This window comes from Schistocerca cancellata, chromosome 7, assembly GCF_023864275.1.
Source record: "Schistocerca cancellata isolate TAMUIC-IGC-003103 chromosome 7, iqSchCanc2.1, whole genome shotgun sequence".
In the NCBI taxonomy this organism is placed as follows: Eukaryota; Metazoa; Arthropoda; class Insecta; order Orthoptera; family Acrididae; genus Schistocerca; species Schistocerca cancellata.
This window is the reverse complement of record NC_064632.1, coordinates 294,485,438-294,512,349: the sequence shown is the minus strand read 5'-3', so window position 1 is coordinate 294,512,349 and position 26,912 is coordinate 294,485,438. Positions and strand designations below refer to the sequence as shown.

Sequence of the window (26,912 nt, the reverse complement as noted above, 5' to 3'; positions counted from 1 at the left end):
TAGAAAGTTCTGTGCCGATTTACAAGAGATGAGTGAAGGCCATGACAACTTGACGGAATTCGCAGTCGGTGGAGGACATTAGAAAACGCGCAGGAAATACAATGATGCCTATATCTGAAGATGGTAATGGCAGAAAAATTTCTAGAGGTGGTCTTTAGCCAGCACTGAAGTTTAGTGGGAGTTGCTGCAGCCACTGATAATGATGATGATGATGATGATAAAAACCCATCCCCACTGTTTCCGACACTAATAAATACGAAAGCATGTTAACTTTTGTTTAAACACACCACCAACCTGCGTGTGCATGCACACACGTGCACCCCTACAGTAATACACATGCACACCTGGGCAGGGGCACTCTGGGATTTGTGGTTCATAACATGAACTCTTTCAAAAGAAATGACAGTGTTTAAACTGGCAAACACTAGACAGGAAAAAAATTTGCACTCTGATTACACTTCCTTGTGCATTGTAAAGGAAGGTAACTAAGCTGACAGGCTTCTTTAATGCACACCTTTTTATTTAGTGGTCCTCACAGAAGTTTAGAGCTGTTCCCTGTAACCTATTACTTACTTATTTACTACTTATGCTACCCTAAACGTTTTGCTACAAATTTTTTTAATTTAATTTTTTTTACCGCTAATCTGTCAATTTTATAGTGCCACGTTACACGACAGTAACACTGATCGTAACATCCGGAGGGGTGGGGGTGTATGTGAACGAGAGAGAGAGAGAGAGAGAGAGAGAGAGAGAGGGGTTATGAAATTGGGTTAGGTGTGAAGGCGAGGGGGGGGGGGGGGACTCACTAAGAGGCATTCAACTGAAAATACAAGGGATTCCCCTAAATATTTACTCACCGTCACTTGTGACTGATGTTGACTGCTGCTGTTGCTGTTGCTGCTGTGAAGATGGAATCTTTGCACCACCTGCTACTGATTTAATCCGTATTCCCAGACCTTTCTCTTCACTGCTAGTACTATCTGTGCTTTCTCCACCAGATCCAGAAACACTAATGCGTACTGATGGAGCCAATGCAGATGCCATTAGCCCTGCTACAAATACAATATGTTACTTTATTTATTCACTGTAAATACTGCCAAATGTTGTAGAAAAATTTGTAACACTATAAAGCATACCAATCGATACAGGCGGCTGCTGAGTGGAACCAAGCAATGAAGATGGCAACAATTCTCCAGAGAGAAAACTGTTTGTGTTGTTACGCAGCAAATCTGCACCTTCACGCATTTTATCCAGTACATCAGCAGCTTCTGCTGCCAGAGCAGCTTTTGATCTCGATGATTTTGATCGTCCTTGACCCTGTTCATTCCAACCCTTATTATCTTCACTTGCCTGTCGTCGAAGCTGTCCACTTCCTAAAAAATTTCAATAGAATGCACATTTTCAGACTCATGAATTGGTATGTTAGATATGCAATATCATTTATCACAATTTACCAACAAGATGTTCATTACAAATGTATATACACACTTTTATTCTGACAAGCACTTAACTCTAATGCCTACTGAACATACCACTAGCAACATCTGGAACTATTATACACTTATTCTCCCCCCCCCCCTTGCCATTCTACAATTTTGTCATTTATACTCTGAAGATTACTAGTATCAGTTGTTTAATATGGGGAGTTGTTATCAACTTTTGGTTATTGGTTACTAGACTGTGCCATATAGGAGTATGATCTTGAAATCTGTTTCTGTTCAAGTGTGTGTGTGTGTGTGTGTGTGTGTGGGGGGGGGGGGGGGGGGGGCATGCACGCACATGCACGGGCAAGCAAGGGGGGACGGGGAAGGGAGAGAGGAGGAGAGAGGGGGGGAGAGAGGGGAGGGAGAGAGAGGGGGAGAGAGGGGGGGGAGAGAGAGAGAGAGAGGGGGGAGGGGGAACGAAGAGAGAGGGGAGGAGGGAGAGGGAGGAGGAAGAGGGGGGGGCACATCAAGGAGCTATAACTATGTACCTGAGCCACTCTCACCAAGAGCCAGTGTCTCAACGATGGTAGCCAGATCACCAGAAGCGATGGCTGACAGGTCGGAATGCGGTTCCCTCAAAGCGTGCACCACTACAGATAGTTCGCCTTGCGGTTGTAACTGGGCTTCTCCAGCTACTGCCACAATTGCTTCCGCTCGAGCAACAGTGAGTACGCTCTCTGCTATTGCCTCAGCTGCTTGCTATCAACCAAAAGATTTTTATAAAACTTTTGATTTAAAAGAAGAAAAAAATTGTATACAAAATATTGAGCAACATTTATTACTGAAATCAACTTTAGATTTAAAATAAGGGAAAAAAAATACAAAATATTCAGCTATGTTTATTACTGAAATCAAAGTGATACAGCAATAACATTAAACACAAAAGAAGAGAATGTATGTTAACAGCTGTAAAATTATGCAAGTTGTTGTTGTTGTTGTTGTTGTTGTGGTCTTCAGTCCTGAGACTGGTTTGATGCAGCTCTCCATGCTACTCTATCCTGTGCAAGCTTCTTCATCTCCCAGTACCTACTGCAACCTACATCCTTTTGAATCTGCTTAGTGTATTCATCTCTTGGTCTCCCCCTACAATTTTTACCCTCCACGCTGCCCTCCAATACTAAATTGGTGATCCCTTGATGCCTCAGAACATGTCCTACCAACCGATCCCTTCTTCTGGTCAAGTTGTGCCACAAACTTCTCTTCTCCCCAATCGTATTCAATACTTCCTCATTAGTTATGTGATCTACCCATCTAATCTTCAGCATTCTTCTGTAGCACCACATTTCAAAAGCTTCTATTCTCTTCTTGTCCAAACTATTTACCGTCCATGGTTCACTTCCATACATGGCTACACTCCATACAAATACTTTCAGAAAGGACTTCCTGACACTTAAATCTATACTCGATGTTAACAAATTTCTCTTCTTCAGAAACGCTTTCCTTGCATTGCCAGTCTACATTTTATATCCTCTCTACTTCGACCATCAGCAGTTATTTTGCTCCCCAAATAGCAAAACTCCTTTACTACTTTAAGTGTCTCATTTCCTAATCTAATTCCCTCAGCATCACCCGACTTAATTCGACTACATTCCATTATCCTCGTTTTGCTTTTGTTGATGTTCATCTTATATCCTCCCTTCAAGACACCATCCATTCCGTTCAACTGCTCTTCCAAGTCCTTTGCTGTCTCTGACAGAATTACAATGTCATCGGTGAACCTCAAAGTTTTTATTTATTCTCCATGGATTTTAATACCTACTCCAAATTTTTCTTTTGTTTCCTTTACTGCTTGCTCAATATACAGATTGAATAACATCGGGGAGAGGCTACAACCCTGCCTCACTCCTTTCCCAACCACTGCTTCCCTTTCATGCCCCTCGACTCTTGTAACTGCCATCTGCTTTCTGTACAAATTGTAAATAGCCTTTCGCTCCTTGTATTTTACCCCTGCCACCTTTAGAATTTGAAAGAGAGTATTCCAGTCAACATTGTCAAAAGCTTTCTCTAAGTCTACAAATGCTAGAAACGTAGGATGCCTTTCCTTAATCTTTCTTCTAAGATAAGTCGTAAGGTCAGTATTGCCTCACGTGTTCCAGTATTTCTACGGAAACCAAACTGATCTTCCCCGAGGTCGGCTTCTACTAGTTTTTCCATTCATCTGTAAAGAATTCGTGTTAGTACTTTGCAGCTGTGGCTTATTAAACTGATTGTTCGGTAATTTTCACATCTGTCAACACCTGCTTTCTTTGGGATTGGAATTATTATATTCTTCTTGAAGTCTGAGGGTATTTCGCCTGTTTCATACATCTTGCTCACCAGATGGTAGAGTTTTGTCAGGACTGGCTCTCCCAAGGCCATCAGTAGTTCTAATGGAATGTTGTCTACTCTGGGGGCCTTGTTTCGACTCAGGTCTTTCAGTGCTCTGTCAAACTCTTCACACAGTATCGTATCTCCCATTTCATCTTCATCTACATCCTCTTCAATTTCCATAATATTGTCCTCAAGTGCATCGCCCTTGTATAGACCCTCTATATACTCCCTCCACCTTTCTGCTTTCCCTTCTTTGCTTAGAACTGGGTTTCCATCTGAGCTCTTGATGTTCATACAAGTGGTTCTCTTATCTGCAAAGGTCTCTTTAATTTTCCTGTAGGCAGTATCTGTCTTACCCCTGGTGAGATAAGCCTCTACATCCTTACATTTGTCCTCTAGCCATCCCTGCTTAGCCATTTTGCACTTCCTGTCGATCTCATTTTTGAGACGTTTGTATTCCTTTTTGCCTGCTTCATTTACTGTATTTTTATATTTTCTCCTTTCATCAATTAAATTCAATATTTCTTCTGTTACCCAAGGATTTCTACTAGCCCTTGTCTTTTTACCTACTTGATCCTCTGCTGCCTTCACTACTTCATCCCTCAAAGCTACCCATTCTTCTTCTACTGTATTTCTTTCCCCCATTCCTGTCAATTGTTCCCTTATGCTCTCCCTGTAACTCTGTACAACCTCTGGTTCTTTCAGTTTATCCAGGTCCCATCTCCTTAAATTCCCACCTTTTTGCAGTTTCTTCAGTTTTAATCTACAGTTCATAACCAATAGATTGTGGTCGGAGTCCACATCTGCCCCTGGGAATGTCTCACAATTTAAAACCTGGTTCCTAAATCTCTGTCTTACCATTATATAATCTATCCGATACCTTTTCGTATCTCCAGGGTTCTTCCATGTATACAACCTTCCATCATGATTCTTAAACCAAGTGTTAGCTATGATTAAGTTGTGCTCTGTGCAAAATTCTACCAGGCGGCTTCCTCTTTCATTTCTTAGGCCCAATCCATATTCACCTACTACGTTTCCTTCTCTCCCTTTTCCTACACTCGAATTCCAGTCACCCATGACTATTAAATTTTCGTCTCTCTTCACTATCTGAATAATTTCTTTTATTTCATCATACATTTCTTCAATTTCTTCGTCATCTGCAGAGCTAGTGGGCATATAAACTTGTACTACTGTAGTAGGTGTGGGCTTCGTATCTATCTTGGCCACAATAATGCGTTCACTATGCTGTTTGTAGTAGCTTACCCGCATTCCTATTTTCCTATTCATTATTAAAGCTACTCCTGCATTACCCCTATTTGACTTTGTGTTTATAACCCTGTAGTCACCTGACCAGAAGTCTTGTTCCTCCTGCCACCGAACTTCACTAATTCCCACTATATCTAACTTTAACCTATCCATTTCCCTTTTTAAATTTTCTAACCTACCTGCCCGATTAAGGGATCTGACATTCCACACTCCGATCCGTAGAACGCCAGTTTTCTTTCTCACGATAACGACATCCTCTTGAGCAGTCCCCGCCCGGAGATCCAAATGGGGGACTATTTTACCTCCGGAATATTTTACCCAAGAGGACGCCATCATCATTTAATCATACAGTAAAGCTGCATGCCCTCGGGAAAAATTACGGCCGTTCACAGTACCAGCACAGCAAGGCCGTTTTGGTTATTGTTACAAGGCCAGATCAGTCAATTATCCAGACTGTTGCCCTTGCAACTACTGAAAAGGCTGCTGCCCCTCTTCAGGAACCACACGTTTGTCTGGCCTCTCAACAGATACCCCCCCCGTTGTGGTTGTACCTACGGTACGGCTATCTGTATCGCTGAGGCACGCAAGCCTCCCCACCTGGAGGCACGCAAGCCTCCCCACCAACGGCAAGGTCCATGGTTCATGGGGGGGGGGGGGGGGGGGGGGGGGAGGTAAGTGCCTAATTATTTGTCACGTTTCGAAGCAATTCCTGTTTTACAATTTCTGGTCAATTTACTTTTCGTTTCCTTTTACCATCAGCTGAAGATTTTGATTTCTCTCTCTTTTCCCTTAGTACATGCAAAAATTTACATAAACACTGTCTGCAGAAACCAAGTTGACACTCAGTGGGGTGGGTGATGGGAGCAACCATAAAGTCATTTCCCACTTACAACTGCTCTCATCAGCCACCACGCTAAGTGTCAACTTTTGTGCAAACACTACAGCTGTTGTTCCTGTCTACAGCAAGAAATGTTATATATTTCGTATCATATCATCACCTGTCTGTGACGACAACAACACAATATGTTGCTATAAGATATAACATTACTCTTGAATAATGAATTTTATTTCCTACCATGCATGTACCTTATTTATTTTCTTATTGTATATGGCCAGTGTAAAAATTGTGTAAATTTAATTAAAGAAAATATAAGAAATAAATCTTAACTGTAGAGTCAACAATAAAGTCAGAAAAGATAATAAAAATTCTTTAGAGTAAGTATGCAAAGCAGCAAGCATGTGTGATGTGATGCAGCTGTGTATGAGAAATGGAGCAAGAGAGTGTTGCTACAGCGCAGTGACTATGAGTGCAACAATATTATTATAGGCGACACAAGATCCAAGGACCACAGTACACTGGTAACTGTATAAGTTTATAATTAGGTTTAAAAAGAGTTAAAAGGAATAATAATGTTGGAACATAGCACAAATTAAGAAAAAATTGAATTTAGGGATGAGAGAAGACTATTGCAATTGTTGCCAATGAGCTACTACTTCGCCCCTGCAGTGTCTCAGAATGGAAGACTGAACCATTTTTAGTATTATAAAAGACTTCCCAGTATTTTGAGTGAACTTTATCCATAAATTTTTGGTCATTAGTATCCCAAATCACTGCCACATAAAACAGGGTCCATATCCAATTACAAGTTCTGAGAATCACATCATGAATCAAAAAGTCTATTATTTGAAGAGTTGATAACTTTGCCAGAAAGAACAGTAATTTTTTTTTGTTGAATTGAAAGTGCATTTCTTGTTAATTGATTAATGTCATTACATAATTCTTGAGCTAAAAATTCATGAGAAACTTTTATGGTAACTGTTAAAATCATTAAATCTGGCAAATCTTAATGAATTTTACCATTTATCCAACTATGCTGAGTACTTTTGTGTGTTTTTGGCAAATATATTTACTAATGTCTTGGTTGGTGTCTTTCAGCATTACCAGCGTATTTTGCTGTTTTTTTGGAGTCCTTCACATTTAAATGTGATATATGTCAGGGTGAACTGTAATTAATTGAAAGGATTCGTTAACCATAATTAGTAACGTTAAAGATAACAGTGAGGTTACACTACACCATTATTACCATTTCCCACAATAATTCAGTAATTCATTTAGTTTTGATTTTGTCTATAACGTCTTTAAAGAATTCTAAAGTTTTGAATAAGTATTTGCATTTGCCCAGCTATTTTTCTTATCACTTTGATATACAAATAAGTTTCTGCAAAAGTGGCAACAAATGTCACTAGTAAACGTGTTTCTGACTACCATGTAAATGTAAATTTGTTATAATTTCTGGTTTCAGGAATAAATTTTCAGCATTAGGACTGGCAGCTATGCGAGTTCATTACATAATTCAAATTTTATTAAACTGTAGTTTTCTCATTAAAGACAAATCTGACTAATCATTGAAGATTAATCTTTACACTTTGTCATTACTGCGCAGTGTATCCACTTTTTACGCTAACAATTAGTGTACACTTTGCTGCACTCTTTTGGTCTATTCGCTTCAGAAACAATGCCTTTCCAACAAACAAGGTACACACAAAGTTGACTGTAGCACGTATGAGACGAGGTGGAAATGTTACATCTCCTGTCGCTGTACATGACAGGATAGGAAGAAAATCCACTAGACTTACATTACCCTACAGCAAATTCAGTAAGTTCTTAAGACTTGTCTGTTGATAATGCCGAATCCCATATGGTAAGCTACAGACTGTCTGGATATTAAATATCAGTACAGAACTTAAGACTAGAGGAATCCATAGGTATGATTCCAAGAGAATACTGAATGTGGAAACTTTATTTTATTAATTATGGCATACCTTACACACTACTGCTGAATGTAACAACTGCATTAGTTGTTTATATCTTGTACACAGCTATACACATACCATTTATATGGTGAACTTTAAATCTCTGGGTCATTAAAATTTTAAGCAATGGTATCAAGTCTTGGAAAGTAAAGTGGTATGAGTAATCCCCACCACCATCATCTTTAGACACTTACAAAATTTTAAACATGAGTGTGGTTAAAAGAAAACCACAAAATATTCAAAATGAATTAAAAAATATCACACTCCCACACAAATAAAAATAAGTAGGAACCAGCCATTCTACAACTCCCTAAAACCTCTGGCTGACTAGATCTGGACAACTCACAAAATGCATACAAAATTCGTCTCATAGCCTGCTCAAATAGGAAGCATACTCAAATCAACACTAGAAAATAAATTGTACACTCTTAAAATATGAGTTACCGTAATGAATATGCCACAGCAATACAAACAGGTTGACCATCCCACTAGAGCAAAAAGCACCTGTGTAACCAAGAGGAGAAACGCCACAGACAAAGTTGGTTTCACAGTCCATATCTTGTCACCCTTACCTCCAGCCATTCTTCCTAACCCTTCCTGGCTACTAAGTCATCCAGCTTGTTTCCATTCATTCCAGCGTGTCCCAGTGCCCAACTTATCACACAGCAGCAACAAGGAATATTGTGTACAATTTTTCTGTAGAGTATATTTATTAAGGGCTTGGAGAGCACTAACGTATCTGAACAATCTCACTCTTGCCCCTTCTGCCCTGTTGTCCCCAGGATCAAGTGCAACTCAGTACGATACATTTTAAATCTATCCTGGCAGGTAGATGCTGAAGACATGATCAGAAAAATTGTTGGGTGGCCAAGTGAATTTTGCTGCTTTGCCCCACTTGTATACCTAAAAACTATATTTGGAGTGCTTTCTTTTCTAAAATTAGTCAAATTTAAAATAATTCTCTGTCTCTTGATGTAAAAAGGTGGTGGCTAACTGCAACCTTGGAATAAAAACATTCACCACGCACCTTTCTGTATTGTGGCTCTTTGCTTGGATCCCATACAGCCTTGTTGCTGACAAAGAATTATCTGAAATATCTGTTGATCCATTGTGGACTGGGATAGCAACTGATCAAATATTTAACAAAGAAATTCGCTGAACAGCTGTGCAAATTGAGAAGTTATTTTATTTTATTTTTGCTACCAGTTTTGGCAATTCAATATGCCATATCCCAACATGCAACTGAAATCAAATCTTCGAAGGAAGCACTTCAGAATTCACGACATCCAGAAACAGATGGACCCAGTATACCAATATTGATAATTTTGGAGAGGTGCACATGGGGCCTGAAGATGGCATATTGAATTGCCGAAACTGGTAGTGAAAGTAAAAGAAAATAATTTCTCAATTTGCACAGCTATTTGGTGAATTTCTTCATTAAAAATTATCTGAAATAGTCCAGGGCTGGATAACCTACAGTGTGGCAGGCAAGTGCTTGGGGTACTGAGTGTATTTTGTAAGCTTGGTGCACTAAGAATACTTGTCACTTGATTTGAAGAGGGCGGCTTGCCAGCATCCGCACAAAGGCTAGGAACAGGGCCCATGTGACTGATGTACTTCCTTCACGATGGACTGTATCTAAGATTTTCAGGTATGTTCTTGTTGATCTATAGACTGTCATGGAACAAATTTAGTTGATACAGACTTAAGTGTGGCACTTCAAGAACACCAACTCAAACGATGACTGGAATGTAATACGCTGAGGCTAAATTCAGTTCCACTTCAGCTAAAACCAGAAGATTACATCTTGAACAAGCCTTAGGAGAGAATCGGACGCAACAATCAAACACGAATCTTCACATATATATTCCATCAAACTTATGGTTCATCTTCCATTTTGATGCTTTTATTACAGTCATCAGTCTGAAGACTGGTTTGAGGCAGCTCCTAATGTTAAGTCTCTCTTGAGTAAATCTTTTCATATCTGCACAGCAACTCCAGACATCCGCTTGCACTTACTTAATGTAGTCAACACATTAGTCTCTTATACAAGTTCTACTCCCCATACTTCCTTCCATTGTCAAACTAACTACTCCTTGATGCTTCTGGATTTATCTTATTAACCTCTCCTAGTCAAATCTTAATGACAGAGGGGTGGCTTGCACAACTCTATGATACAAATAGCTGTACCATACGTGAAATTACATCAGAGGTGTATTTGTGGGGAGACCAGACAGATTTATGTATGGAGAATTTTGCAGGTCTGATCTTTTAACATTAGCCAACACTTTCTTATGTTGGTAAAGCTACCAACAGGCAGAAGACGTGCTTTGTTGGTGCATGTCTTGATTGTAACTGAGGTAAGCTCATGCCACAGTGTTCTTCCTTGGCATGCCAGTGTAAAAGTTGGTAAAAAAACAGCTAAGTAAAAAATCTGTGCCATTCGCACGTTTATTTATATGTAAAAGCCAAATTCGTAACTTTCCTTTATGTGAGACTGCGTTTGCAAGAGCCATGTGATAATTTGAAATTCTAGATTCAGATATTTTACTGCCCGTGTCACTTCAGCACAATCTTGCATTCGTTGTATCAATACCCATAATTTGTATTGCGAAATTTTGAATGATCAGAAGTGCTGCGATAAACACTTACTGTTACTTTATTGTCAATTCTCGGTTTAAAGTCATTTGTGCTCTTTTAAAATTTGAGAACAGTAGGCCTATCCTCATTCAAATCAATCGTCTCTAATTTCATTGTATAATTACATGCGAAACAGCTTATTTTGACAATTTTTGAATGCTAACAAAACTATACTTTCGTAAATTAACAGTACAAGTCTTTTGGATAAATCAGCATTTGTAAGTCAAAGTTACTGCCAAAGAACAGATCACCCCAAATTTCATTGTATATCAACACAAATAAACATGCATTTTTTAGAATTTTCAGAAGTTACCATTCTCCTGTACATAATTTAATCTCTAGTAAATTAGCATTTGTGATTTGCAGATATTGTAACTTACATATTGTGTAGCATCTAGCTTTCCCTTAAAGAGGAGTATATATATGTTTATCATATATTAATTCTATTTTTCTATTTTCAAGTTTGTTAGCGACTACAATTAACCTCAGAAAGTTTCAGAAAACTGTCATTTTTACCACTGGTTTTTCTGTTTCCTTATTAGAAATATCTTTTGGCATATTTACTTCAGTTCTTATATGGAATTAATACTTTAGCTCAACAGATTAAAAGATAATCAGTAGACTTAGTTTTAAAATAATTTGTTCACTGTCCTGTTATACACTGCAACAGCCAAAATGCAGCTCCACTGTGAATGCTGTTCTTAAACGCAGGATGAGTTGGTTGACATTCATAAGCAGCTTGAAATTGACCTGACTACTATCAAACGAATGGAAACTACTGTGAATCAGGGTGTGGAAGGGCCCCTGAGAGTCATGTATCCGTGGTACCAATACCAGAGGTATCCTAAGTAACATCCTCTCCTGTGGATCCTGTCTCCTCTGCAGAAAGTACACGATCTGTCATTACCTGTCCACTTGACTGCGATCGGCATGTCAATGGTAGATCTGGTAGTCGTGTACATGGTGGATGGTGACCAGGGAGGACTCAGAGCTTTGTACGAGGGCTGAATGAGAAGTGATGCCTCCACCTTCGTTAATTGGGTTTGGATGAGAATATTTTAATAAATCAAATACAGAAATAATCCTTAGAATGTGATCTTTAATAACCAATATTCAATTTTCCACATAATCACCAGCCAATTGGATACATTTCTGCCAACGATGAACAAGTTTTCTGAAGCCGTCACGGAAGAAGTCGACACACTGTTTCTGCAACCACTTTCTCACAGTTCTCTTAACGTCTTCATCAGAAGCATAATGATGTCCCCGCAGATCATCTTTCATTATCGGAAACAGATGGAAGTCAGACTGTGCTAAATCTGGACTGTATGGAGAATGGTGTATGGTGGTGAGATTCAGTCTCTGAAGTTCTGCTGTGGTGGCACGTGAAGTGCGTAGTTTGGCGTTGTGATGCTACAGGAAAACATTTCCCTTTTCCTCTTGGACCCTTGTTAGCCGTCGTTTCAGAGTTTGCAGCACTGTGATGTAATGCTCTGAATTTATTGTTGTTTCACAATCAAGAAAATCAACATAACACTATCTGTGTCCCAGAACACTGTGGCCATGATTTTTCCAGCGGAGGCCCGCGTCTTTAATTTCTTTTTCTGGGGCGAGTCTGTGTCGATATTCCATGACTGACGTTTCATCTCCGTGTCGTAATGGTGTACCCACGCTTCGTCTCCTGTCACAATTGAACGGAGAAAGGTGTCACCTTCATTCTCTTAACACGAGAGGAGTTCCCACCAAATTTCAAGTCTGTTTGCTTTCATTTCAGGAGTCAGCATCCAGGTTACCCATCGTGCACATATCTTCTGATAGCCAAGCAAAGCAATAATGTGACCCACACATTCTTGTGAAATGCTGATCGTGCTTGCAATTTCTCTCTGAGTGATACCACAATCATCCTGAATCAATCTGTCAATAAACTTACTTGCTCAACCCCACACAGTACTCACATCAACAGAATCACCATAAACTGCTTTCATTTTCTGATGAATCTCCTTTGAGGGGGCACCTTCTGCTGTCAAGAATTCAATGACTGCACATTGCTTAAATCGCATTTACCGACCATCTGCACAGGGTTCCATACTTTACACTGTAACAACACAACCATTCAATGCTAAGGCTTCCCACCAACTGGAGCTGTATAGAAGAGGCTACAGAACAAGCCAGTACCTGACACATACCAATGCTGCCAGCTGTTTAAGAGCTACGAAGGTGGAGGCATTACTTTTCAGTCGACCCTTGTACCAGTCACCCTAAGCAATGAATTTAGGGTACTGTCTTTTACTGAAACTGAGCCAGTGGGACTCACTTCATCTGTTTTGGGAAACGTGTTTTGGCCTATGAAAAGAAGACAAACACAAAGGGTCTATTAACAGTCAGCAGTTCACACATATAGCAAATGATGGTAGGGAAATGGCAGCAAGGGACAGAAACGGACAACAGGTGCATTCAGTGCGTATACCTGGAGGCATCATTCAACATGTTGCACAGGCTATTCCAGCAGCCACTGAGGCAATAGGGCTCAACCAGCTGCAGATTATGGAGCACATTGGACAAAATGATGCCTTCCATCTGGGCTCCTAGGTCATACTTGGACTGTGACTGGCACAAAAGCTTGAGAAGACCAGCTTTGTGCATGGAGTTTCAATGGACCTAACAAGTGGCAGCACTGTCCGAAGAATGGATTGTGGCTCTTCAGTGTGAGTCAAGTGGAAGGACTGAACCAGAGACTTCCAACATTCTTTAACAAGTTAGGCTGCGTCTTCCTGGTCTTGCACCACAGGGTTGAGAACTGTGGGGTTCCCCTAAATAGGTCAGGTGTGCACTACACTTCAGAGGTTGCTACCTATGTAGCTGACTGTGTGGGGTGCAAACTAGGCTTTTCAGATTAAGCAACTCTCCATCCAATCCACATAACAATAGTTGTACAATACTCAAAAGAAATGCCTCCCCCAAGTGAGTGTATTCAAATCCTATGGTAACAAAGTTCCACAATTCAAAGTGCTCTTGAAAAGCAGTACAGCTTACATAATACTTCGTACAGAAAGCTGGTTGAAACCTGAAATTGACAGCAGTGAGATTTTAAACGAAATTTAGGAGTATGTCGAAAGGGTAGGGTAATAGGAAATGGAAGCAGTGTATTTGTCACAGTAGACAAGGAACTCAAATCCACTGAGAGATAAATTGAAGCTCCATGTGAGACCGTTTGGGCAAGACTAAGTATCAGGGTTGGGCATAAAATGGTAACTGGATCATTCTATCACCCACTACACTAATATCCTGATGTAAGTGAGCACTTTAGAGAAAACCTTAGTTCGCTTGTACGTAAGTTCCCCAGTCATACTGTAATCATTGGAAGCAACTTAAATCACCCAACAATTAAATGGGAAAATTACAGTTTTGTTAGTGGTGTGCAGGATAAGGCATTCTGTGAAACTTTATTAAATTCCTTATCCGAAAAGACCTAGAGAAGATAGTTCGAAACCCCACTCACGGTGGAAATATATTGGATCTAATGACAACAGACGGACTTGACCCCTTTGAGGATGGCCACATCAAACTGGTATCAGTGACCATGACGTGGTTGTAGCAACAATGATTACCGAAGTACAAAGGACAACTAAAACAAGCAGGAAAGCATATACGTTCAGTAAACTAAAATCACTAGTTTCATATCTTAATGAGAAATTGAACAGAATAGTTGGCCATGCACTGGATAGGTACCCAGTAAAATCAGTTCATAATGGAAGGGTACCTATACAGTATACAGTCACTGTAAAGAAACTTCTAAAGAAAGACAGATTACTGCATAATAGGTGTAAAACAAAGCTTAGGGCTACACATAGAGATATGGTTTGCCTGTGAAGAAAGCAACTGTGAAGTCTTCAGAGACTACTGTAGCAGAATATTGTCAAAATGATCTTTCACAAAACCCATAGAAATTGTGGTTGTATGTAAAGACTGTTAGTGGTACCAAAGTTGGGGCCCAGTTCCTAGCAAATGAGACACGAAATGAAATTGAGGGCAGCAAAGCAAAAGCTGAGGTGCTTAACTTGGTTTTCAAATATTCCTTTGAAAAAGAAAACCCTGGATAGCTGCTCCAATGTAATCCTTGTTCCTCCAAAATGATGGGTGGAATCAGTATTAGTGTCAGTGGTGTTGAGAAACAGCTGAAATCATTAAAATTAAACAAAGCTCCAGGGCCTGAGGGAATCTATCTAAATACTTAATCTGCAGCTCAGATAGCCCCTCTTCTAATTGTAATCCATCATAGATCCCTTGAACAGAAATCTGTGCCCAGCACTTGGAAGAAAGCACATGTTACAAACATCTACAAGAAGGGTAGTAGAAGTGATCCACAAAACTACTGCCCAATACTCTTTACACTGATTTGCAATAGAATCTTAACACATATTCTGAGCTCAAACACAATGAGATGTATCGAACAGAATGACCTCCTCCATGCCAACCAGCATGGATTCCGGAAACATCTATCATGTGAAACCCAACTTGTACTTTTCTCACATAACATACTGAAAGCTTTGGATCAAGGCTAGCAGCTAGATTGAGTGTTTCTTGATTTCCGAAAAGCATTTGACTCGGTACCACGCCTACATTTATTGTCAAAACTATGATCGTATGGGGTATGAAGTGAAATTTGTGACTGGACTGAGGACTTTATGGTAGGGAGGACACAGCACGTTTGTCTGATGTAGCAGTAACTTCAGGTGTGCCCCATGGAAGTGTGTTCATACACTTGCTACTCATGTTGTATACTAATGACCTTGCAGACAATATTAATAATAAAATCAGAGTTTTTGGACATGATGCAGTTACCTGCAATGATATACTATCTGAGAGTCGCTGCATAATTATTCAGTCAGATCTTGATGAGATTTCAACATGATGCTGAGATTGGCAACTTGGTTTCAATGCTCAGAAATAAAATTTTAGACTTTCACAAAATGAGGAAAATATAGTATCCTATCAATATGAAACCAATGAGTCACAATTGGAATCAGCCAACTTGTACAAATGCCTGGTTGTAACACTTTGTAGGGATATGAAATGGCATGACCACATATGCTCAGTTGTGGGTAAAACAGTTGTTAGACTTCAGTTTATTGGTAGAATATTGGGAAGTGCAATCAGTCTACAAAGGAGATTGCTTACAAATCATTTGTATGACCCATTCTACACTTTTGCCCAACTGTCTGGAACCCATAGAAGACAGGACTAACAAGGGATATTAAATGTATACAGAAAAGGGCAGTACAAATGGTCATAGGTTTGTTTGACCCGTGGGAAATGTTACAGTGATGCTGAAGAAACTGAACTGGCAGACTCTTGAATATAGATATGAATTATCCCAAGAGACTCTACTATCAAAGTTTCAAGAACCAACTTTAAATGATGATTCTACAAATATACTACAACCACATATAACAACTCACATAGGGATCGTGAGGATAAGATTAGAATAATTACTGCATGCACAGAGGCATTTAAACCACCATTCTTCCCATGCTCCATATGTGAATGGAACGAGAAGAAATCCTAATAAGTGGTACAATGGGACATACCCTCTGCCATGCACTTCACGGTGGTTTGCACAGTATGGATGAGCATGTATGTAGATAGATCTGAAAGCAAGGGGAAACATTTCTTATGGACATACAACTCTACTGTACGGCTAAATGATTATGGCATCCTCTTGCTAAAATATTCTGGCCAGGTAAAATAGTTTTCAATTTGGATTTCTGGGAGGGGAATGTCCAGGATGATGTCATCTGAAGAAACATATCTGATATTCTACAGGTTGGAGGGGGGAATGTAAGGACGCTTAATTGAGAAGGTAGGTCACAAAATTTAAAAAGGGAAATGGATTGGTTGAAGTTAGAAATAGATTGGTTGAAGTCAGTGAAATGTGATGGCAGGAAGAACATGCTGTTTGCTCAGATCTGCACAGGGTTATCAATACAAAATCAAATAGGGGTAATGTAGGAGTAGGTGTAATAAGGAATAACAAAATAGTAATGCAGGTAAGCTAACAAAAACACATTAGTGGAAGCACTAAAATGGCCAATATACATATAAAGCCAATACCCATACTGTAGTAAAAATTTATAATACTGACTAGCTCTGCAGATAAGGATGATGATTAGGATCTTGAAAGAAAGAAAGAAAGAATGAATGAATGAATAGAGAAATGGAATTATTCAACAGCTACGGAAAACAAAAACTTTATTGTGATGGAGGGCTAGAATTCAAAAGTTGAAAAAATGAGAAGAAAAGTACTAGGACAACACAGACTGGGAGAGAGGAACTAAAATGGAAGCTGTCTGGCAGAATTTTGTACAGAGCACCATTTGATCATTGCTAATATCTGGTTTAAGAATGATGAAATAATAATGTACACTTGCAAGGGATCAGAAGACACCAGAAGGAGGTTTCAGAGAGATCGCAAAACCTGATTTTAAACTGCATTGCTACAGACGAATGCTGAAGATTAGATGGGTAGATCACATAACTAATGAGGAGGTACTGAACAGAATTGGGGAGGAGTTTGTGGCACAACTTGACAAGAAGAAGGGACCGGTTGGTAGGACATGTTCTGAGGCATCAAGGGATCACAAATTTAGCATTGGAGGGCAGCGTGGAGGGTAAAAACCGTAGAGGGAGACCAAGAGATGAATACACTAAGCAGATTCAGAAAGATGTAGGTTGCAGTAAGTACTGGGAGATGAAGAAACTTGCACACAATAGGGTAGCATGGAGAGCTGCATCAACCCAGTCTCAGGACTGAAGACCACAACAACAACAAACAATGTTTCAATGGACAGATGCCGACTTTGGCCACATTATATACAGCAACCATGATGCATAATTACAACAGCAGAAGAAAAAAAATGAACAGTGTCAGGAAAGACAGATTGCTACTTACTGTAAAGAAGACACACAGAAAAGCTGCAGACTGGCACAATTAAAAGACACATACACAAAGGTTTGGGCCACAGCTTTCATCAGAAAAAGAGAAACACACACCAGGTCAAATACACAAGCAAGCACACCTCATCTCGGGCCGAACTCCTGGAGGTGGTGGTCATATGCACATGAGGTGTGCTTGCTTGTATGTATGACCTGTTGTGTGTTTCTCTTTTGCTTACGAAGGGTGTGGCCGAAAGCTTTATGTGTGTGTCTCTTATTGTGCCTGTCTGCAACTTAACATGTCTTCTTTCAGGGTTTCCGCAAGTTTCCCCAAGTCAAATTTCCGGATATTTTCCAGATTTCCAGACAAGTTTTTGAAGTTTTTGCATTTGTCCCTGATAAATTTTGAGACCTCAAGCGTAAGTAAAGACATAAGTTGACAAAAAAAATGTAAGGACTTATGTATTTCTCCCCCGTGTGAGCAAAAATCGTAAGTACTAACATCAACCTCTTTTGTAATGAACTGTTTTTAGATGGAGAAAGCAAGCCAAATGGTATGTGTTTCATTAAGGCCAGTGCTGTTATTTTATTTCAGTATAACTAAACACTTCTAGTGACAAAAACATGCATTTCCTTGGAGTTGCAAGACAGATTTCAAATACCTTCACCGATTTCAGAAATAACTTCAGAAAAACATGGGTCTCTTGAAAGAAGTGTTTAATACAAGGAAGAGTTGTGTATATCAACACTATAAGTGACCACCAATAAGATGTTGGTTCTACTATGTCTGTTATTGTCAGTTATTACCCACTTTTATGTCTATTATTTTACAGGTATTGTCTCATTTTTCTTCCGAGAAATATATGAATACATAGCATACAAATCGCCAGCAATTGCCACAATTTTCTTCTTCTTCTTCTTGTTGTTGTCCATACTTTCTAATACATAAGTTATTTTCGAAGTCCAAAATGTAATAGAATAAATAAAATGTCTATAACACACCACACTGAACAATGTACTTGTGGCGAGACACTCACAATTCCTGAAATCTATTGCCCGTGGCCTCTGGCCTGCCGAGGAGCACCACAGTCCTGGGTCCTTGGATAAACCATGAAAATCAGACGCATTATGCCACACACAAACAGACTCGGCCTGTGGGCAGACTGGTGAGACCTGTAGGACTTGCGCGTTAGTGGGAAATGATGGGTTTCAGATTGGCAGGCCCGATCCATTAGAGGTACCCACAGAAATGGCCTGTGGTTTTGGCCATCGTGGAAGTCCACTCATGTGGTTGGCTATCCATATGTCACAGACACCATGTTGTTGAAATGAGACAGCAGTGATCAATCCATGCAAGAGATAACTTGCAGAAATACTCTTACAATCAATACTAATGAGGATAGGTAGCAACTCACCATACAGATGATCGCTGAGGCACAGACAGGCATGCAATCACATTCTCACAACTAAATTTTCAGCCTTAGCTTTTGCCAGAAAACAAGAGCACATGCACACGCACCCGCACCCACAACCACTCAGACACAACTAGTGCACACATGATCGTCGTCTCCAGCCATGGTGTCAACAATATCCGAGAATCAGATCCAAACAAATCATTCCTCGCACCTCCCTGCCTCTCGTCAGCAGCTGCTACGCTAGTGGCAAGAAGTGGTGGCAGCATTGACTGCAAGCTGGGGGGAGTGGTAAGAAGGGGAGAAGCAGTAAGAATGAGGGAGTAAGAAGCGGTGCACGTACTGAGCTAAATTTCCCTGACACATTTGAAATTCCTTGATTTCCAGAACTTGTGGCAGCCCTATCTTTATGGTAAGGAGCACTCTATCTTTTCTTACCAAACCTGGAGTTTCAATTGTTGATTTAGAACAAAAAAAAAAAAATGACAATCATTACTCCACATTGTCTTTAGCACAAAAAGGGGTGCGCTATGTTGTCATCAACATTTTTGATCACTGGTCAAATAACATAAAACATCTGACAGAATACAAGTGTACATTTGAAAGCAAACTGAAAAAGTTTCTCCTTGACAACTCCTCCTATTCCACAGAGGTATTTTTATTTTTGCAATGTATAAAAATGGTTAATTGCCAGCACAGTCACATTTACATGTGAATATGTAATGTGAACGTTTATGATTAATCGTACAACTGAGCCATAGAACTTTAAACTAACTGTTGTTGTTGTTGTTGTTGTGGTCTTCAGTCCTGAGACTGGTTTGATGCAGCTCTCCATGCTACTCTATCCCGTGCAAGCTTCTTCATCTCCCAGTACCTACTGCAACCTACATCCTTCCGAATCTGTTTGGTGTGTTCATCTCTTAGTCTCCCTCTACGATTTTTACCCTCCACGCTTCCCTCCAATACTAAATTGGTGATACCTTGATGCCTCAGAACATGTCCTACCAACTGTTCCCTTCTACTAGTCAAGTAGTGCCACAAACTTCTCTTCTCCCCAATCCTATTCAATACCTCCTCATTAGTTATGTGATCTACCCATCTAATCTTCATTCTTCTGTAGCACCACATTTCGAAAGCTTCTATTCTCTTCTTGTCCAAACTAGTTATCGTCCATGTTTCACTTCCATACATGGCTACGCTCCATACAAATACTTTAAGAAACGACTTCCTGACACTTAAATCTATACACGACGTTAACAAATTTCTCTTCTTCAGAAACACTTTCCTTGCCATTGCCAATCTACATCTCATATCCTCTCTACTTCGACCATCATCAGTTATTTTGCTCCCCAAATAGCAAAACTCGTTACTACTTTAAGTGTCTCATTTCCTAATCTAATACCCTCAACATCACCCGACTTAATTCGACTACATTCCATTATCCTCGTTTTGCTTTTGTTGATGTTCATCTTATATCCTCCTTTTAAGACACTATCCATTCCGTTCAACTGCTCTCTTAAGTCCTTTGCTGTCTCTGACAGAATTACAATGTCTTCGGCGAACCTCAAAGTTTTTATTTATTCTCCGTGGATTTTAATTCCTACTCCGAATTTTTGTTTTGTTTTCTTTACTGCTTGGTCAATACACAGATTGAATAACATCGGGGAGAGGCTACAACCCTGTCTTACTCCCTTCCCAACCACTGCATCCCTTTCATGTCCCTCAACTCTTACAACTGCCTTCTGGTTTCTGTACAAATTGTAAATAGCCTTTCGCTCCCTGTATTTTACCCCTGCCACCTTCAGAACTTTAAAGAGAGTATTCCAGTCAACATTGTCAAAAGCTTTCTTTAAGTCTACAAATGCTAGGAACGTAGGTTTGCCTTTCCTTAGTCTAGCTTCTAAGATAAGTCGTAGGGTCAGTATTGCCTCACGTGTTCCAATATTTCTACGGAATCCAAACTGATCTTCCCCAAGGTCAGCTTCTATCAGTTTTTCCATTCATCTGTAAAGAATTCGCGTTGGTATTTTGCAGCTGTGACTTATTAAACTGACAGTTCCGTAATTTTCACATCTGTCAACACCTGCTTTCTTTGGGATTGGAATTATTATATTATTCTTGAGGTCTGAGGGTATTTCGCCTGTCTCATACATCTTGCTCACCAGATGGTAGAGTTTTGTCAGGACTGGCTCTCCCAAGGCCATCAGTAGTTCTAATGGAATGTTGTCGACTCCCGTGGCCTTGTTTCGACTCAGGTCTTTCAGTGCTCTGTCAAACTCTTCACGCAGTATTGTATCTCCCATTTCGTCTTCATCTACATTCTCTCCCATTTCCAGAATATTGTCCTCAAGTACGTCGCCCTTGTATTGACCCTCTATATACTCCTTCCACCTTTCTGCTTTCCCTTCTTGGCTTAGAACTGGGTTTCCATCTGAGCTCTTGATATTCATACAAGTGGATCTCTTTTCTCCAAAGGTCTCTTTAATTTTCCTGTAGGCAGTATCTATCATACCCCTAGTGACATAAGCCTCTACATCTTTACATTTGTCCTCTCGCCATCCCTGCTTAGCCATTTTGCACTTCCTGTCGATCTCATTTTTGAGACGTTTGTACTCCTTTTTGCCTGCTTCATTTACTGCAGTTTTATATTTTCTCCTTTCATCAATTAAATTCAATATTTCTTCTGTTACCCAAGGGTTTCTACTAGCCCTCGACTTTTTACCTACTTGAACCTCTGCTGCCTTCACTACTTCATCTCTCACAGCTACCCACTCTTCTTCTACTGTATTTCTTTCCCCCATTCCTGTCAATTGTTCCCTTATGCTCTCCCTGAAACTCTGTACAACCTCTGGCTTAGTCAGTTTATCCCATCTCCTTAAATTCCCACCTTTTTGCAGTTTCTTCAGTTTTAATCTACAGTTCATAACCAATAGATTGTGGTCAGAGTCCACATCTGCCCCTGGAAATGTCTTACAATTTAAAACCTGGTTCCTAAATCTCTGTCTTACCATTATATAATCTATCTGAAACATGTCAGTATCTCCAGGCTTCTTCCATGTATACAACTAAAACTAACTAAACATCCATAATTTATTGGTTACAAACTGCAGATTAAAACTGGAGAAATTGCAGAAAGGTAGGAGGCTCAGGAGACAGGACATGGATATGGATATGTTGCAAGAACCAGTGGTGGTTTCAAGTTACAGAGAGAGCACAAACAGGGGAAAGGAGTAAAATAGAAGACAAATGGGTAGCTATGAGAAATGAAATAATGATGGGAGCAGTGTATCAAATAGGTGAAAAGACAAGAACCATTAGACACCCTTTGATGATAGCACGTGAGATATTTAATGTAGCTGAGGAAGGGAGGAAACAAAGCAGCACATGAAACAGGAAAAAGAGAATACAGATGTCTAAAACATTAATAGGAACTGCAAAATGGCAATGTAGGAATGCCTAGATGAGAAATGCACGCCTGTGGGTACATGAATGACTAGGGAAGAAATAGATGCAGTCTACAGAAAAAATCTAATGGCCTTTGGAGAAAAGACAAGCACCTGTAGGAATATTAAGATATTGAATGGCAAGTCCATACTAATTAAGGAAGAAAAAGCTGCAAGGTCAGAGGAATGCATAGAGGGTCTATATAAGAGAAAAACTTGAAACCAATACTATAGAAAGAGAAGACGAAGAAGAAGAAGAACAAAAGACAGAGGATAGAAGAGGAAGAATTCCACAGAGTACTGAAAGATCTAAGTTGGAGTAAGTGACTGACGTTCATTCATTCTGAGTTACTGAGATGCTTCAGGGAGCTGGCTATGAAACCATCTTAGATGGTAAGTTAAAGGGAAACCTAAGTTTCTAAAATTGTAGATTTACAGTAAGTTTTCAAAAATGTTGACAGGAATACAAAAACAACTGAATGAAATGGATTGCATTTTGAGGGAAGGACATAAGATGAACATAAAAAAAGATAAAGTGAAGACAATGGAATGTAGTTGAATTAAATCAGACGATGCCAACAGAACTGTATTAGGAAATAAGAAACTAAAAGTAGTTGGTAAGTTTATCTATTTGGGCAGCAAAATGACTAATGACGGTGTAAGTAGAAAGGCTATAAAATACAGACTGCCAATACAAAAAAAGCATTTTTTTAAACAGAAATTTGCTAACACTGAGTGTGAATTTAAGTGTTAGCATGTCTTTCTCAGATGTATTAGTCCTGAGCATAGCCTTGTCTAGAACTGAAACATGGGCAATAAACAGTTTAGACAACTAGAGAATCGAAGCTTTCAGAAAGTGATGTTGCAGAAGAAAGCTGAAGATTAGATGGATACAGCAAATAATTAATGAGGAAGTACAGAATCAAACTGAGGAAAACAAAATTTTTTGGCACAGCTTGATTAAAAGAAGGGATCAGTCGATAGGACAGTTCTAGAGGCATCAAAGATGAAACATTTGATAATGTAAGGAAACATAGAAGTTAGAAATTGTTAAGAGAGCCCAACACTTGACTAGAGTAAGCAATTTCAAATGGACACAGGCTGCAGTTGTTATATAAAGATGAAGCAGCATACACACAATACACTTCTGTGAAGCGATGCATTGAACAGTCTTTGGACCGAAGACCATAATAAAACTAACAAGGTCACTTTTCTCTCTAGATTTGCGGCTTGCAAGAACACTGCTGCTTACCTCTTTTTTTAGTTACTTATCAACCCATCTACTTTTCAGCATTCTTCTGTTAACACCACATTTAAAAATATTCTTTTCTCTTCTTATGTACAAGGTTATTATGTATTCTGGACACATAACTTTACAATATGCTTCCTAAAACTTAAATTTATATTTGATGTTAACACATCTAGCGTCTCCTTTCTATTGGCAGTATACAGTTTATACCATATTTACTTTGCTGTCATTAGTAATTTAGCTGCCAATATTTTTATAGGCACGATTAAAATTGGTGTCTTAAATTTTGTAGTAGTGTGCATTACTATTACGTTTCATTACTGTCTCTTTACATACCATATTTTCCGTGAACTTGCACTAAAAGAATACAAGAGGAAGAAATAAACTGTGAAAGGATATTCATGCAAACACCTCCTCCTCAGAGAGGCAGTATGGTGGGGACAGCGGTACACATTAAAAATGACAAAGAATGATAGGATCTTAAAATGTGTATAGAATACATAACTAGAACAAAAGGTTACCTTTGCTGCAAGATTATCAGCTGATGCGGCTTGTTCTGTGCTTGCAACAGATGCCCGTGCTGCACCAACCTCAGTAGCGTCAGGCAGGCTCGGAGTCGAACTAGATTTGCGGCTTGCAAGAACACTGCTGCTTCCGTTCTTTCCACTGGCCTTACTGCTGCTTGTTTGCTGGGTTGTACCACTGCTTGGTGTTGCTGTAGCTGCCAAATACCAAGTTAAACATCTACACACACTGTAAGAGAATTTACAGGGGGCAGGTGTGGGCACAGAGGGAAAAGCAGCTCGAGGGGTATCGGCGGGGGGGGGGGGGGGGGAAGAGGGGTATCGGATGGGGGGGAAGAGGGGTATCGGGGGGTGGGGGGATATCGAGGGGGGGAAGAGGGGTATCGGGGGGGTGGGGGGATATCGGGGGGAAGAGGGGTATCGGGGGGTGGGGGGATATCGGGGGGGTGGGGGGATATCGAGGGGAAGAGGGGTATCGAGGGGGGGGAAGAGGGGTATGGGGGGAAGAGGGGTATGGGGGGGAAGAGGGGGTATGGGGGGAAGAGGGGTATGGGGGAAGAGGGGTATGGGGGGAAGAGGGGTATGGGGGGAAGAGGGGTATGGGGGGGAAGAGGGGTATGGGGGGAGAGGGGTATGGGGGGAGAGGGGTATGGGGGGAGAGGGGTATCGGGGGGTTGGGAAGAGGGGTATCGGGGGGGGGGGGGGGGGGGGAAGAGGGGTATCGGGGGGGGGGGGGGGGGGGGAAGAGGGGTATCGGGTGGGGGGGAAGAGGGGTATCGGGGGGGGGGGAAGAGGGGTATCGGGGGGGGGGGGGAAGAGGGGTATCGGGGGGGGGGGGGGGGGGGAAGAGGGGTATCGGGGGGGAGAGGGTATCGGGGAAAGAGGGGTACCGGGGGGGGGAAAGAGGGGTACCGGGGGGGAAGAGGGGTACCGGGGGGGGATAGGGGTATCGGGGAAAGAGGGGTAAGAGGGGTACCGGGGGGGGGGGGGAAAGAGGGGTACCGGGGGGGGGAAGAGGGGTACCGGGGGGGGGGGAAGAGGGGTACCGGGGGGGAAGAGGGGTACCGGGGGGGGGGAAGAGGGTACCGGGGGGGGAAGAGGGGTACCGGGGGGAAGAGGGGTACGGGGGGAAGAGGGGTACCGGGGGGGGGGGGGGGAAGAGGGGTACCGGGGGGGGGGGGGAAGAGGGGTACCGGGGGGGGGGGAAGAGGGGTACCGGGGGGGGGAAGAGGGGTATCGGGGGGAAGAGGGGTATCGGGGGGGAAGAGGGGTATCGGGGGGGAAGAGGGGTATCGGGGGGGAAGAGGGGTATCGGGGGGAAGAGGGGTATCGGGGGGGAAGAGGGGGTATCGGGGGGGAAGAGGGGTATCGGGGGGAAGAGGGGTATCGGGGGGAAGAGGGGTATCGGGGGGGAAGAGGGGTATCGGGGGGGAAGAGGGGTATCGGGGGGGAAGAGGGGTATCGGGGGGGGAAGAGGGGTATCGGGGGGGAAGAGGGGTATCGGGGGGGGAAGAGGGGTATCGGGGGGGGGAAGAGGGGTATCGGGGGGGGAAGAGGGGTATCGGGGGGGGCAAGAGGGGGTATCGGGGGGGCAAGAGGGGTATCGGGGGGGGCAAGAGGGGTATCGGGGGGGCAAGAGGGGTATCGGGGGGGGGGGGGGAAGAGGGGTATCGGGGGGGGGGGGGAAGAGGGGTATCGGGGGGGGGGGGGAAGAGGGGTATCGGGGGGGGGGGGGGGGAAGAGGGGTATCGGGGGGGAAGAGGGGGTATCGGGGGGGAAGAGGGGTATCGGGGGGGAAGAGGGGTATCGGGGGGGGAAGAGGGGTATCGGGGGGGGAAGAGGGGTATCGGGGGGGGGGGGAAGAGGGGTATCGGGGGGGGGAAGAGGGGTATCGGGGGGGAAGAGGGGTATCGGGGGGGAAGAGGGGTATCGGGGGGGAAGAGGGGTATCGGGGGGGAAGAGGGGTATCGGGGGGGAAGAGGTGTATCGGGGGGGGAAGAGGGGTATCGGGGGGGGAAGAGGGGTATCGGGGGGGGAAGAGGGGTATCGGGGGGGAAGAGGGTATCGGGGGGGAAGAGGGGTATCGGGGGGGGAAGAGGGGTATCGGGGGGGGAAGAGGGGTATCGGGGGGGAAGAGGGGTATCGGGGGGGGTGGGTGGGAGGAGGGAAGAGGGGTAACGGGGGTGTGTGGGAGGAGGGAAGAGGGGTAACGGGGGTGTGTGGGAGGAGGGAAGAGGGGTAACGGGGGTGTGTGGGAGGAGGGAAGAGGGGTAACGGGGGTGTGTGGGAGGAGGGAAGAGGGGTAACGGGGGTGTGTGGGAGGAGGGAAGAGGGTAACGGGGGTGTGTGGGAGGAGGGAAGAGGGTAACGGGGGTGTGTGGGAGGAGGGAAGAGGGGTGGCTGGAGAGACATTCAGCCATTAAAAGCAATAATTACCATATTCTAGTGATTCAACAGGTGAATCTTCTTACCCTCTACTGCAATCAGTTAATGATGTAATTACTGTAGGTGCCTCAAGTGACACGTTTTATTACAATGCACCTAAAGGAAAAACAAGTTGTGGTTGCATGCTGCTTTTGGCTGAATCATTCCATAATCACCCTGATTTCATTATCCACATGCTGACATGAACACCTGAATTATTGATACTGAAGAACTTCTCTTGATCTACTTCTACTTTTCTTTTACTTAACTGAATACAACATAAAAATAAAATTATGACAGCCATACCCCCCACCAAGGCGTGCACTTTATACATAAACCACAACTGACTACAAACACACTGTACAGGAAAATCTCTTAAGAGAGAACAGTAAATAATGCCCCATTTATTTAAC

General features: G+C 42.0%; 1 protein-coding gene across 6 annotated transcripts in view; it reads right to left on the bottom strand.

The window, feature by feature from the left end:
* Positions 1–26,912, bottom strand: part of LOC126091990 (E3 ubiquitin-protein ligase HECTD1) — a 349,712-nt gene that overhangs the window by 109,968 nt on the left and 212,832 nt on the right. For 4 of the 6 annotated variants that reach the window (XM_049907362.1, XM_049907357.1, XM_049907361.1 and 1 more), the window contains 4 exons: positions 24,073–24,272; positions 1,973–2,183; positions 1,137–1,373; positions 858–1,052 (listed from right to left, as the gene is read on the bottom strand). In XM_049907362.1, the coding sequence (XP_049763319.1) occupies positions 858–1,052; positions 1,137–1,373; positions 1,973–2,183; positions 24,073–24,272 (843 nt within the window). The remainder of the gene's footprint in view (positions 1–857; positions 1,053–1,136; positions 1,374–1,972; positions 2,184–24,072; positions 24,273–26,912) is intronic. The other 2 variants (XM_049907358.1, XM_049907359.1) reach the window with 2 other exon arrangements.